The sequence below is a fragment of the Scyliorhinus torazame genome, chromosome 14, assembly GCF_047496885.1.
Source record: "Scyliorhinus torazame isolate Kashiwa2021f chromosome 14, sScyTor2.1, whole genome shotgun sequence".
Classification (NCBI taxonomy): Eukaryota; Metazoa; Chordata; class Chondrichthyes; order Carcharhiniformes; family Scyliorhinidae; genus Scyliorhinus; species Scyliorhinus torazame.
The window spans coordinates 186,032,063-186,047,385 of NC_092720.1; the positions used below are offsets into that span (position 1 = coordinate 186,032,063).

Sequence of the window (15,323 nt, forward strand, 5' to 3'; positions counted from 1 at the left end):
AAACATGGCGAGGGCTATTGTACTATGGGTGATTCTGTTAAAGGGTGATTGATTACCACTCTCTACCCATTAACCATATGGCTAGATTCCCATTCCATTGCTTGCAATGGAAGCCAGCACCCAGAAGTATATAGAATGGAGGGAAAGTTCAATGTCACGAGAGTTACTGAATCACTCACAGTAAAATAAAACCAGCCACGTTGTCCATTGCAACGCAAAGGCAAAGTTATTTCAAATGTATCCGTGCATTCATTAATGCACACGCTAATATTATCATATTCAGCTTTTAGAATAGAATTATCTTTTGTGGATACGTGAATTATTGTTTGGGTAATTTCAGGGGTGTCTGATACTCTAAGCTATGTAACATCCAATCGACATTCTGTTGGCCAGAAAAGAAAGCAAAACCGAGGAAGGTATATAACCCATGAATGGTCTATTATTGTACAACTTAGATTATCGCCAAAGGTTCAACTATTTTGTGGTTAATGTGCCAAATTGGGAATATAAACAAAGTGGGCACTTTCATGATTCGTTGTATGAATTATAATGTCCATTGAATATTATTGCTAGAAATACGTTCGGGATTATATTTGATTAAATCACCTTTCAAAGTTCTCCCTAGCTTCAAAGTCGAAGTGAGCTCAAATGAAATGTTTTACCTTATAACGAGGGAGGAGTTCCGATTCAAAATTTCAGCAGAGTGAGTATAACACCATGATTGGGTTCAATACTGCTTGCTCTATTTGCACAGGAAATTTAATTCACCGCGGAAAGATGTGTGGTAATGCCCTTGGGGAGGGCTAACAAAGCAAAGGATTACACAGTGAATGGTAGGATCCTGGAAAGTTCTGACTATCAAAGGGACCATGTAGTGCATATCCACAAGTCATTGAAGGTGGCAGGGCAGATAATTCAGATGGTTAAGAAGATATATAGGATACCTACTATTATTAGCCGATGCACAGAGTACAAGAGCAGGATGGTCATGCTGGAACTGTATAAAACTCTGGCAAGGCCATAACTGGGGCACTGCGTGCAGTTGTGGTCACCACATTATATGAAGGGTGTGATTACACTGAAGAAGGCGCAGAGGAAATTTAGTAGGGTTCTGCCTGGTTGGATGGTCTGAGTTTTGAGGAGAGATTGGATGGGCTGAGAATGAATTCCTTGTGGCAGCGAAGGTTAACAGCGACCTGGTAGACGTATGGAAGATTATGACGGCTATAGATATGGTAGATAGGAAAGACACCTTTTCCATTAGCAGAGGGGTCAATGACCAAGGGACATAGATTTACCATAAGAGGTAGAAGTCGAAAGGTGTGTTGAGGAGAATTTGTTTCACCCAGGGGGTGGTGGGAGTGGTGAAACCACTATCCTAAAGGTGGATGACTCAGAAACTCTCCTAAAATTCAAGAAAGGTTTAGATATTCACTTGCGCTGCTGTAACCTCCAGGGCTATGGGCCAAAGCTGGAAACTAAGGATTAAGTGTAGTGAGATCTTTCTTGCGCGGCATGGGCGCGATAGGCCGAATAGCCTTCATCTGCGCTGCAAGCGCCTATGAATCTAAAATGAATCCCTGAATGAAAATCAGGAAGCTCTGCAACGTGTGATCAATTTTCATCAGCTAGTTCTCACACAAGCGCGAATGGAATATTAGCCCTACTCGGCGTGAGCTCAATATTGTCGGGAAATGAGCGGTAATGGCGAGGTCGCATTTAGCGCCCTAATCACCTAAAGAACATGCGCCTCAGTTTTCCACCAGAGCAGATACATCTCTTCCATTGACGGCCCGTCCAATGATGGTGTCGGGTGGGGAATTCATGGTTTTGATGAAGCAGGAATCAATGTATTAAGATTTATTTTCCAAGTTCACTTGCGCGGACCTGACGAAACTTGGAGAGTGGCTAAGATAAACGCTATACATCAAAGTTGCTGGAAAGATGGAGGGGGTGGGGGGGGGGGGGGGGTTGGAATAGAAAATTTTGGGAATACTGCGAACGCCTGCTCGCATCAGTGTTGAGAAGAGCAAAGTTAGGTTTGTGATTGTGACTCTCGGTACAAATCAGGTCACAGACCTAAAATGTTAAAGCTGTTACTCTGTCCACCAATGTTGCATGAGTTGATAATAATGAAACATTTTGGGAACTCAGCACAGGCGATGGAGCCAAACCCAAAACTGTGGGGTTGGGTCGCTCCGTTGGGCTTTTGTGTTCTGTGGATGTTGAATATATTTCAAGTAAAGCACCTCTGGGTATTTGTTTAAGCTACACATACGGAAAACCAGTGGAAGGAATGGCATATGTGAGATTCGGAATTATTGATGAAACGGACAAAAATAGCTACCTACGGGGACTCGAAAAACAACTGCAGGTGAGAGTATCTCCACTACCCCACTTCAGTAAACGGCGGAGAAGAACAGAAAGTACTGTTTGAGAAATGGCAATTCGTTATTTTAATCAGAAAGTTAGTGTAATCAGGTTGCACTGGTTTAGTAATTTGCACACATCATGACCGTAATAAATAAAGCCGTTGTTAGAATATAAGGGGAGAGGGAATGAACTGAGACATCAAGCTGACAGATTCGGAATATCAACATAGAACAATCCCCTTTTGTGTCTGTAATACATTGAATCACTACAGTGCAGAATTAGGCTATTCGGCCCATCGAGTCTGCACCGACCCTCTGAAATATCTTCCTACTTAGACCCACTTCCCTGCCCTATTCCCGTAACTTACACATTCGTGGACACTGAGACACAATTTCGTGGACAATCCACGTAACTTCGGCTGTGGGGGGAACCCGGAGCGCCCAGTGGAAACCCACGCAGACACGGAGAGAACGTGCAAACTCCACACAGTCACCAAAGGCAGAAACTGAACCTCGGTCACGGGCGCTTTGAGATAGCAGTGCTAACCACCAAGCCACCACTTCGCTTTGATACGATGTCTATGATCTTTCAGACCCATAGCTTTCAGATCATTCATGTTAATCAAGGTGCGTCATTTTGCGTCCAGGGTACTCATTGGGTACTGCAACATAACATTAATGTAAGTAAGTCAGCCATAGTATGAACACAACCGGGGTGAAACTTTCCTTTGCATCCAAAGATGTGCAGTTTAGGTGAATTGGCCGTGCTAACATTGCAACATTGCTCCCTTAGTGTCCAAAGATGTTCAGGTTAGGTGGATTGGCCGTGCTAAAATTACCCCCTTAATGTCCAAAGGTGTGCAGGTTATGCGGGTTTGCCGAGTAAGGGCGCGTGGGTGGAACTAAGTAGGATGATTTTTCGGACAGTGGGTGCAGACTCAATGAACCCAATGGCCTCCGTCTGCACTGTAGGGATTCTATGAACTGGCGGTAGCTGTGAATCATTCGCTTGTTTTACGGCCGGCCGGATTTAATTAATCATTGAATTCAATGCATCATAAAAATCGGGAGGGCTTTGAAAATAGGCGGCGGATTGTCACTTTTACCTGACATTACATTGCTTCTTTCACCCCGCCGTAGTTTTTTAACGTCCGTTCTCCTGGTGGTTTACCAGGCATTCGCGCGTTTGTTGCGTTACCCTCAGGCTCGAGAAGCCCGTCCGAAATGTCACAGTCAGCTGCTTGATTTAAGCGCCGTTTAGGCTGCGTGATCTGGGGTTAAATTCTGCATCAAGAGTTCAACGATGTTTTTAGGGCAAAGCCTCGTAAGCCATTTGGGAACCCGATGCAAAGAGGAACAAATGTGGGAAAATCAAGGCCATTGAATTAGGATCGGCTAATGTGCACATTGATTCTCATTTCCAGCTCAAGGACGGAGAGGCGGCGTCCTCCCTAACAACAGTAGATCTCTCAGGCAAAATCAAACCTTTGCAAATTGATGATCTTTTGGGGCACCGTCTTTACATGGCGGTAACTGTTTTTGAAACATCAAGTAAGTGTCTGATTCCACCTTTACGTGCTTTTACTGGACTTTCTCAACATGTGGCTTAAGTAGTCGTGGGCCCATAACTATCCTGAAATATGTTGGTAGATCGCATCCTATCCGTGTGGCAACTACCGATCAGCAATAGAGAACACGGAAGGCAGGATGGTCTGTGGCTTAAACAAGGGGGGTGGAGGGCCGGGGTGGTGGAGGTGACCTGAAATATTGTCGTGTGCAGTGCCATGCTGTATTCGCCTCTCGACACCCAGAGAACTGCACAAATTGCACTTCTGAGATTTTGACAGGATGGCCCAGATGACTGCCATCTCGTTACCAGCAGTTAAGCAGAAATGCGCTTTGACTGTAGCCCTGCCACACCGTGCAATCCTCAGGCTACAAGGTAACATTGGTTTGATTTTTTATTTCAGCTGGTACACTTATTTAATGTTTCCTTTTTTTCGTCATTATGTGGCATCACGTTCGGCTGGTTGCAGAGACTGTGGTGCAATGTGACGAACTAGGATTACACAGTGCACGCACATAGGTCCCGGGCATAATAACAGCGGGGTTCTAATGCCTAAACCTGAAATTAGGTTGGGAGAGGATGGGTACTGTGCTAATATTCATGGCAAAACATTATTACAAGGAAATGCGTCCCAGGCTTCTAATTTGATAGGTCCTGTTACAACCTGGTCTTCCTTCTTTTCCTCAGTGTCTTTAAATTCATTCTCACTTTCCAATAATGATGCAAGGTCATTGGAAGAAGTTACTGATAGCCGGTAACAATATCGGAAGATAGGAATTAGGAGCAGAAATAAGCCCCTGGAGCTTGCTTCGCCAATCAATCAGATCACGGCTGGGCTCTTCCTGGCCTGAGATCCACCTGCCTACTTGTCCCCCATATCATTTTAACTCGTTTTTTAAAATCAGAAATATGTCTATCTTCTTCTTGAAACCATTTAATGATTCTGATTCCACTGCACTATGGGGCAGCACGTTCCACAAATTCACCATCCTCTGCGAGAAGTAATTTCTCCTAATCTCAGTTCTAGATCTATAAATATGGAATCATCATCCGTGATCCTTGGCAGAAACACATCTGCCTTTTCACCATATGTTGACCATTCTCATCCTCTTTCATTGTCTCAAATTTTCCTTCCTGTTGGTCGGCATCTTTATTTAACCTAAGCGTAACCTGCCAGCCGCTTCACCACGCTGTTTTTTGTTCCAATCTGTGGAGAGCTGGGATCCTCCTTGCTTGTGCTCCAATCTAAAATTGTGGAAAAACGCAGCTGGAAACCCCAAGCCTCATATTCAAGGAGCGCCAGTTCGTTACCGAGAGGTGGGGCCCCAAATTGTCATTGTCAGCATGCTGTTATTACGTTGATAACCAAATCCCTTTACTTTCGTATTGCTATACCACGTGGGGGGAATGGAGCCCTGTGGTCTCGCGGCTTCATTCATAGCCGGGTGTTTCTGGAGAGGAAGCATGCGGTGTCCACGGGCATTATTGAGGCTATCTGTGACCTCTGGGAACCCCAGAGACAAGGGTGTCTTATTGACACTTTTCATCACATTTTAGTTTGACGATTTAAGTTTAGTTTGCGATTTGCTTTTTGTTTAAGGAGGTGTTACTTTAAGGAGTTCCCCATTTTACTTTGTTCTTCAGTTTATTTCATTCAGGGGATTTAGTTTAATCAAAATAGTTGGTGCCCCTGTGGGAGTGCCACTGGACTATTAATCCAGTGGCCCAATCTAATATTCTGGAGACATGGACTCGAAACCCGCTATGGCAACTGGTGGAGTTTAAATTAAACTAATAAACTCTGGAATTGAAAGGTACTCTTAGGAATAATGACCACGAATCTGACATCAATTCCCGTCAACTTCAGCAATTCAAGAAAGCAGCTCTCCACCCCGCCAGCATGGGATGGACAATAAATGCTGACCTGGCCAGCGCAGCCACATGCCGTGAATTATTATTTTTTTCAATTAACTTTCTTTCGGAAGGGCATTTGCCATTCTTAGCTGTTCTGGACTACAGTAACTCCAGACACACTATATTGGGGATCTGCTTTCTGCAACGGTCCAACAGACTACTCAGTTCAAGTGGGCAATTAGGGATGGGTAATAAATGCCAAGCTTCTCAGCGACCCCACATCCCATGAAATAATTAAGAAAAAATATTTATAAGCAATTAAATGGCTGCCGACTCATGATGGTTCTTGTGCATTGTTTTCATCTCAGCTGGTGTGGCATCCAATGGCGGGAGAAGGAGTATTGTCAGTTTAATTTTATCAATTGCGATTGGTGCATCAGTAATGTAGTTATCGGGTGAATTTACTTAACAGAATTGTTTTTAAAATCTTTTTTTTTCGTTCATGGGTTGGATGTGAACTGGGCCAGCATTTGTTGTCCATACCTAAGGGCATTTAAGAGTCAACCACACTGGTGTAGATTTGGAGTGACATGTAGTCCAGACCTGGTAAGGAAGTCAGATTTCCTTCCCTCAAGTTCATCAGATGGCAACAATTGCTTCGTGGTCATCTTTCGACTACTTGTTTTAACTGAATTCATATTCTGTGGGTTGGGGGTTCAGCGACAATACCACTACGCCTCTGCAACCAAACGCAGTCTCTGCAATTAAACATCACTCGTGGTTTTTCAGCCCATGGCCCCTGGATTAACAAAATGAAAGAAAAATATCAATAGTTTGAAACGAAACGAATAATAGAAATACAATAACAAATTAAAATAAATGCATTCTGCTTTGTCGTACAGGTGGACAAATGGAGGAAGTCGAACTCAGAAACATTAAATTTGTCTCCTCGCCATATGTGATCGATTTATCAAAGACAACTGGCTACTTTATACCCAGAGTTCCATTTACTGTGCTGGTAAATATCGATACAGCGGGTTGAAGCATGTAACTCTTCACTAACGTCTGCATGTTTTGTGCTCAGTAAAGGCGAGGGATACTGGTAGGAAGAAATTAAAGAATGACAAGTAACTCATCATGCTGACTTGGAAATGTAACGGCCGTTCCTTAATTGTCGCTCGGTCAATGTCCTGAGACTCATTCTCCAACAGCACTGTGGATGCACCTACACCACAAGGACTACAGAGCTTTAAGCATGCAGTTAATCACCACCTTCTCAAGGGCAATTACGGATGGGAAATAATTGGAGACCTAGGCAGCACGTCCACATACCATGAATTAATTTTTAAAAATATTGTCGACTTGGAACACTATTACTGGCAATGGAGTAATGGGATGTTGACGATTGACAACCCTTCAGGGCCGATCATCAAATGATGATTTGCAAATATTCTAGCCTCGCATTTCAATTTCCCAGCCACTGATCACACGACGTCCCTGAAGAATAGGGCAGATTTTCATTGAAGCCCCCGGATTGAGCATGCTAGCAGGCAAAGGGGGAAGGAGGGGCAAGTGAATGGGAGTCCCCGCCCTGAATTCCTGCAATTGGAAAACTGGATCCATTTTGGTAGGAGCGGGGAGGACTGACGAGCGAATCCCATACATTGGCACTGTTGAGCCGCTTAACACGTATTATCCCGTCCCACATCCCATCCTACGCACCTTCCGGGAGTTAGGGGCGGCTCTCTGGCTGGGCGTTGGACAGTCCCAAGCGGCAACTGCTTCCAATGCAGTTGTCGGCAATAGAGGGCTATCGGCCTCTCATTAACCAGCAGCTCTCGGAAGCGTATTTCCACCTTTGGGGGTACAGAATCCCGCGGAAGGTCCGGCCCTTGTGCAAACTACCGATAGTCCAATTTAGGAGCAGGAGAAGGCCATTCGGTCGCTGGAGCCTACTCCGCCATTCAATAAGATCGTGGTTCATCTGATTGTAACTTCAACTCCAGATTTCTGCCTTATACCCCGCCCATAACCTTTCAACCCCTCCCCTCGTTAATCAAGAATCTCGAAAACTCTGCCTCGACAGTATTCAAAGATATTATTTGCACTGCCTTTTGAGAACGGAAGTTACAGAAACTCACGGCCGCCTGAGAGAAAACATTTCTGTCTTAAATGTACGACCTCTTGTTTCAAACAGTCACCCATAGCTGTAGATTCTCCAACAAGAGGAAACATCCTCTCCATCTACTCCCTGTCAATACCCCTCAGAGTTTGAAAGCTTTTGATAAAGTCGCCTCTTACTCTTGCAAAATCTCGTGGATACAAACCGTTTTCAAACTCAGAAGAGAATCTGCCCATCCCTGGTATTAATCTAGTTAACCTCCCCTGAACTGCCCCTAATGCATTTACACCTTTCTTTTAATAGGGAAACCAATCCTGTGCACAGTAATCGGAATGTGATCTCACCAATGCCCTAGACAACTGAAGCATAAGCTCGGTACCAAAATAATCATTCTACTTCACAACAAGTGACAACATCTTTCCTGATGGCTGTTCCTGACGAGCCTTCGGTGATTCATGCAATCGGACACCCACGTCCCTTTGCACCTCAGTGCTCTGAAATCTTACACCATTTAAATAGTAAGCTTATTTTTTATTTTTCCTGTCAAAATGGACAATTGCACATTTGCTCACGTTGTTCTCCATTTGCCAGGTTTTTGCCCACCAACTTAACATTATCTATGTCCCTTTTCATCGCCTCCTTACATCCTCTTCACAGTTTACTTTCCTACCAGTCTTTCTGTCGTCGGCAAAATTAGCAACGAGACCTAAAGTCTCTTCATCAAAGTCATTGAGATAAATGTCTAACACTAGGTGGCACACTGTTCGTCACATACTGCCAACTAGAAAAAGATCGGTTTTAGCGAACTCTCTCTTTCTTGTTAGCTAGCCAATCTTCAGTCCATGCCAATATGTACCCACTACACCACGCAGTTTTATTTTGCACAATAATATTTAGTGTGGTATCTTATCAAATCCTTCCGTAAATCTAAGTGCAGTGCATCGACCGGACCCTTTATCACTTGTGACATCTCCAAATAACTCCACTAAATTGGTTAAACATGATAAACCTTTTACCCCTATTGACTCTAACTGTTTGCTCAGAATTTGTCCAACTGTCTATTGCGTTGGACCTCCCCCACACGTTCTCCAGCCGCTCTAAGTGTGCGGTGGGGGAAGTGGGGTTATAGGGGCACACCACCTGGGGAACTAAATTCAGGGCACAGTCAAACGTGTACATAGCTGCTGCATTGAAGCAATCTTATTTGTGCGACAGTGCCCACCATAAGCATTCAGTTGAAATTTCCACTCGGCTTCTTGATTGCATGAAATAAATTTGGTGGAGGTTCGCCGCAAATCCCAGTGATGCAGGTGCCCTATCCAGCATTTGACAGGATCTTGACAGGATGGATGTGGAGATGATGTTTCCTCCTGCGGGCGAATCTACAACTGGGGAAAACTGTTTAAATATAAGGGACTCGCCCATTTAAAAATTAGAAACGGATATGTTGTGTTCTCTCTCAGAGAGTCGTGAGTCTCTAGAGCTCACTTCCTGAGAAGGTGGTTAGGGTTAGGGTTAGAATCAGCATCTTTGAAATACTTTTAAGACGGGTGGAGACAGATTTTTGATACGCAAAGAGGTGATAGGTTATCGGATGGAGGGTTTAATGGGGATGTAGATTTGAGTTTGCTGTCAGGTCAGCCATGATCGTATTAAATGGAGAAGTGGGTTCTGTGCGCTAACTGTCCTACTCTTGCTTCTTGTTTATCTGTTCGCGTGTGTTTCTGGTTAACCTACAGGATTACCATGGGGAACCAGAACGTCCAAGCATTCAATCTGTAAATTTCAATGTGACTGCAAAATATGACTGTATCGAGAAGCAAAGGATCTTATGTTTTGACAAGCCATTATACCAAAAATAGTATCCATTCATGCCTGCCATACATAAAAAAGAACACCATGAGGTGGCAGTAATATTTCGCTTGAAAACTTCATGGCTAATGGTTAGTTGACAGATTTGAAATAGTGCGGGGAGGGGGGGGGGCAATGAATAATTTATGAAAAATAATTTTTAAAACAGCTAATACTGCACGTAGTCAGCAGGCCAGGCAACAATTCTAGAGAAAGGAATGAGTTAAAATTTGAAGTCGATAATCCTTGATGTAAACTGGAAGCAGTTCGGCGTTCGGTGGTTATAAGCAACTGGAGAGCCAGGAAGCTGAGTGAGGAGGAGGGAAATGAAAGGTTGGTGGAAGAATGGAAGTAGAAATTATTAAGTGACACAGGGATAATAGTGCATGGGAAAGGGCATTGTTTGTGTGTCACCATAGTATGATAGTGCCATGGAACATTTACAGCACAGAAAGAGACTGTGAGCCCTTGGTGGTGTCAGTGGACGAAATACTACCTATTTACATAAGAACATAAGAACTAGGAGCAGGAGTAGGCCATTTGGCCCCTCGAGCCTGCTCCACCATTCAATGAAATCATGGCTGATCTTTTGTGGACTCAGCTCCACTTTCCTGCCCGTGTTGGGCCCACACCATAACCCTGAATCCCTTTATTCTTCAAAACACTATCTATCTTTATCTTAAAAACATTTAATGAAGGAGCCTCTACTGCTTCACTGGGCAAGGAATTCCATAGATTCACAACCCTTTGGGTGAAGAAGTTCCTCCTAAACTCAGTCCTAAATCTACTTCCCCTTATTTTGAGGCTATGCCCCCTAGTTCTGCTTTCACCCGCCAGTGGAAACAACCTGCCTGCATCTATCCTATCTATTCCCTTCATAATCTTGTATGTTTCTATAAGATCCCCCCTCATCCTTCTAAGTTCCAACGAGTACAGTCCCAGTCTACTCAGCCTCTCCTCGTGCTCCAACCCCTTCAGCTCTGGGATTAACCTACTGAATATCCTCTGCACACCCACCAGTGCCAGTACGTCCTTTCTCAAGTAAGGAGACCAAAACTGAACACAATACTCCAGGTGTGGCCTCACTAACACCTTATACAATTGCAGCAGAACCTCCCTAGTCTTAAACTCCATCCCTCTAGCAATGATGGTCAAAATTCAATTTGCCTTCTTAATCACCTGTTGCACCTGTAAACCAACTTTTTGCGACTCATGCACTAGCACACCCATGTCTCTCTGCACAGCAGCATGTTTTAATATTTTATCATTTAAATAATAATCCCTTTTGCTGTTATTCCTACCAAAATGGATAACCTCACATTTGTCAACATTGTGTTCCATCTGCCAGACCCTAGCCCATTCACTTAGCCTATCCAAATTCCTCTGCAGACTTCCAGTATCCTCTGCACTTTTTGCTTCACCACTTATCTTAGTGTCGTCTGCAAACTTGGACACATTGCCCTTGGTCCCCAACACCAAATCATCCATGTAAATTGTGAACAGTTGTGGGCCCAACACTGATCCCTGAGGGACACCACTAGCTACTGATTGCCAACCAGAGAAACACCCATTAATCCCCACTCTTTGCTTTCTATTAATTAACCAATCCTCTATCCATGCTACTACTTTCCCCTTAATGCCATGCATCTTTATCTTACGCAGTAACCTTTTGTGTGGCACCTTGTCAAAGGTTTTATGGAAATCCAGATATACCACATCCATTGGCTCCCCGTTATCTACCGCACTGTTAATGTCCTCAAAAAATTCCACTAAATTAGTTAGGCACGATCTGCCCTTTATGAACCCATGCTGCGTCTGCCCAATGGGACAATTTCCATCCAGATGCCTCGCTATTTCTTCCTTGATGATAGATTCCAGCATCTTCCCTACTACCGAAGTTAAGCTCACTGACCTATAATTAGCCGCTTTCTGCCTACCTCCTTTTTTAAACAGTGGTGTCACGTTTGCTCATTTCCAATCCGCCAGGACCACCGCAGAGTCTAGTGCATTTTGGTAAATTATCACTAGTGCATTTGCAATTTCCCTAGCCATCTCTTTTAGCACTCTGGGATGCAGTCCATCAGGTCCAGGAGACTGGTCTACCTTTAGCCCCATTAGCTTGCCCATCACTACCTCCTTGGTGATAACAATCCTCTCAAGGTCCTCACCTGTCATAGCCTCATTTCCATCAGTCACTGGCATGTTATTTGTGTCTTCCACTGTGAAGACCGACCCAAAAAACCTATTCAGTTCCTCAGCCATTTCCTCATCTCCCATTATTAAATCTCCCTTCTCATCCCCTAAAGGACCAATATTTACCTTAGCCACTCTTTTTTGTTTTATACATTTGTAGAAACTTTTACTATCTGTTTTTATATTCTGAGCAAGTTTACTCTCATAATCTATCTTACTCTTCTTTATAGATTTTTTAGTAGCTTTCTGTTGCCCCCTAAAGGTTTCCCAGTCCTCTAGTCTCCCACTGATCTTTGCCACTTTGTATGTTTTTTCCTTCAATTTGACACTCTCCCTTATTTCCTTAGATATCCACAGTCGATTTTCCCTCTTTTTACCGTCCTTCCTTTTTGTTGGTATAAACCTTTGCTGAGCACTGTGAAAAATCACTTGGAAGGTTCTCCACTGTTCCTCAACTGTTTCACCATAAAGTCTTTGCTCCCAGTCTACCTTAGCTAGTTCTTCTCTCATCCCATTGTAATCTCCTTTGTTTAAGCACAAAACACTAGTGCTTGATTTTACCTACTCACCCTCCATCTGTATTTTAAATTCCACCATACTGTGATTGCTCCTTCCGAGAGGATCCCTAACTATGAGATCCTGAAGCAATCCTGTCTCATTACAGAGGACCAGATCTAGGACCGCTTGTTCCCTCGTAGGTTCCATTACATACTATTCTAGGGAACTATCGAGGATACATTCTATAAACTCCTCCTCAAGGCTGCCTTGACCGACCTGGTTAAACCAATCGACATGTAGATTAAAATCCCCCATGATAACTGCTGTACCATTTCTACATGCATCAGTTATTTCTTTGTTTATTGCCTGCCCACCATAATGGTACTATTTGGTGGCCTATAGACTACTCCTATCAGTTACTTTTTCGCCTTACTATTCCTGATTTCCACCCAAATGGATTCAACCTTATCCTCCATAGCACCGATGTCATCCCTTACTGTTGTCCGGATGTCATCCTTAAATAACAGAACTACACCACCTCTCTTACCATCCATTCTGTCCTTCCAAATCGTTTGATACCCTCGGATATTTAATTCCTAGTTGTGACCATCCTTTAACCATGTTTCAGTAATGGCCACTAAATCATAGTCATTCACGATGATTTGCGCCATCAACTCATTTACCTTATTCGGAATACTACGAGCATTCAGCTAAAGTACACTTATGTTTGCTTTTTTACCTTTGTTCTGAATCTTAACACCTCGATCAGTAACCTCTCCTAAGTTATATTTCCTTTTAACTTTTCTCCTAATTTTCCTTGTCTTTGAACCCATATCTTCATGTAACAACCTGCCGCGTCGCTTACCATTAATGTTTTCACTTCCCGTTTTATTCCTTTTAGTATTCCTGGTCCTATTCACTGAGTTCCCCTCAGTCACTGTACCTTGAACTGTCGCCCTTTTTGATTTTTGACTATGGCTTCTCTGCCTTACAATTTCCCCCTTACTGCCTTTTGTTTCTGTCCCTGTTTTACTACATTCCAACTTCCTGCATCGGTTCCCATCCCCCTGCCACATTAGTTTAAACTCTCCCCAACAGCTCTAGCAAATACACCCCCCCCCCCCCCCCCCCCCAGGACATCGGTTCCAGTCCTGCCCAGGTGCAGACCGTCCGGTTTGTACTGGTCCCACTTCCTCCAGAACCGGTTCCAATGTCCCAGGAATTTGAATCCCTCCCTCTTGCACCATTTCTCGAGCCACGCATTCATCCTATCTATCCTGACATTCCTACTCTGACTAGCTCGTGGCACTGGTAGCAATCCTGAGATTACTACCTTTGAGGTCCTACTTTTTAGTTTAACTCCTTGCTCCCTAGATTCAGCTTGTAGGACCTCGTCCCGTTTTTTACCTATATCGTTGGTGCCTATGTGCCCCACAACAGCTGGCTGTTCACCCCCCCCCCTCCCCCCAGAATGTCCTGCAACCGCTGCGAGACATCCTTGACCCTTGCACCAGGGAGGCAACATACCATCCTGGAGTCACGATTGCGTCCGCAGAACCGCATGTCTATTCCCCTTACAATTGAGTCCGCTATCACTATAGCCCGGCCATTCTTCTTCCTGCCCAGCTGCACAGCAGAGCCAGTCATGGTGCCATCAACCTGGCTGCTGCCGCCTTCCCCTGGTGAGCCATCTCCCTCAACAGTATCCAAAGCGGTATATCTGTTTTGCAGGGAGTTGACCGCAGAGGACACCTGCACTGCCTTCCTCCTCTTGTTCTGTCTTTTGGTCACCCATTTTCCATCTCCCTCAGTATCTTTCACCTGCGGTGTGACCAACTCGCTAAACGTGCTATCCACGACATCCTTAGCATCGCGGATGCTCCAAAGTGAGTCCATCTGCAGCTCCAGAGCCGTCAAGCGGTCTAACAGGAGCTGCAACTGGACACACTTCTTGCACGTGAAGGAGCCAGGGACAGTGGACGTGTCCCTGAGCTCCCACATCGCACACGAGGAGCATGGCACGGGTATGAGATCTCCTGCCATGTCTTAAACCTTCGGTTAACTTCAGCAATTACAATTTACCCCCAAAAATTAAATAAATAAATAAACAACGAAGAAAAAATATATCAATATACCAATGAAAAGAAAACAGAAACACTACTTACCAGTCACTGACCTCGAGCCTTCTTCTTGATCTTCACAGCGGTTGTTTTTTTTGGTTAGAGGAGGGGGTAGGGAGGGAAACACTGAAGAAGTGTTTCGGGTTTAAGTGTCACTTGACAACAGCTCCTCCACAAACTACCTTCAAATTAGGGTGACCACGACGGAGGTATGCAAATTTCGCTCGTAACACCAATCAGCAGCTCCGCTCTACTGCCCTCTGCTGGATGCTTGTCTTCACTCGAACAGCTAGGGTCTTTAGCTCAGGTGCACCTGCAATTTAGGGTGACCACGACGGAGGTATGCAAATTTCCCTCGTAACACCAATCAGCAGCTCCGCTCTACTGCCCTCTGCCACCTTCCTGAATTTGGCCCAAAGCCGTAAATCCAAGTACTTTGAAATATGATGAGCATTGCTGCCTGTAATATACATTCAGGAAGTCAGCCTTTTGTTCCCAGCACCTACTGGGTGAAAATAAAATGTTTCTGAATCTCCCTCTAATCGTCTATCAAGTGCACTGGGACTGTTCTCCCTGGCGTCGACCCATCTAATAATGTCGCCCATATTTACTCTATCTAGGCAACTCATAATATTAAGTGCACCACTTAAGTGACCCTTAACCTCCTCCGCCTTCTCCAATCGAACAAAAACAACCCTCGCCTATGCAATATTAACTCATGGTTAAACATTTCCAATCCGGCGTCA

At 44.3% G+C, this 15,323-nt stretch overlaps 1 protein-coding gene across 1 annotated transcript in view; it reads left to right on the forward strand.

The window, feature by feature from the left end:
- Positions 1-15,323, forward strand: part of LOC140390270 (complement C4-B-like) — a 143,879-nt gene that overhangs the window by 19,310 nt on the left and 109,246 nt on the right. The window contains exons 7-10 of the mRNA XM_072475292.1: positions 616-703; positions 2,269-2,374; positions 3,797-3,923; positions 6,696-6,811. Coding sequence (XP_072331393.1) covers positions 616-703; positions 2,269-2,374; positions 3,797-3,923; positions 6,696-6,811 — 437 coding nt within the window. The remainder of the gene's footprint in view (positions 1-615; positions 704-2,268; positions 2,375-3,796; positions 3,924-6,695; positions 6,812-15,323) is intronic.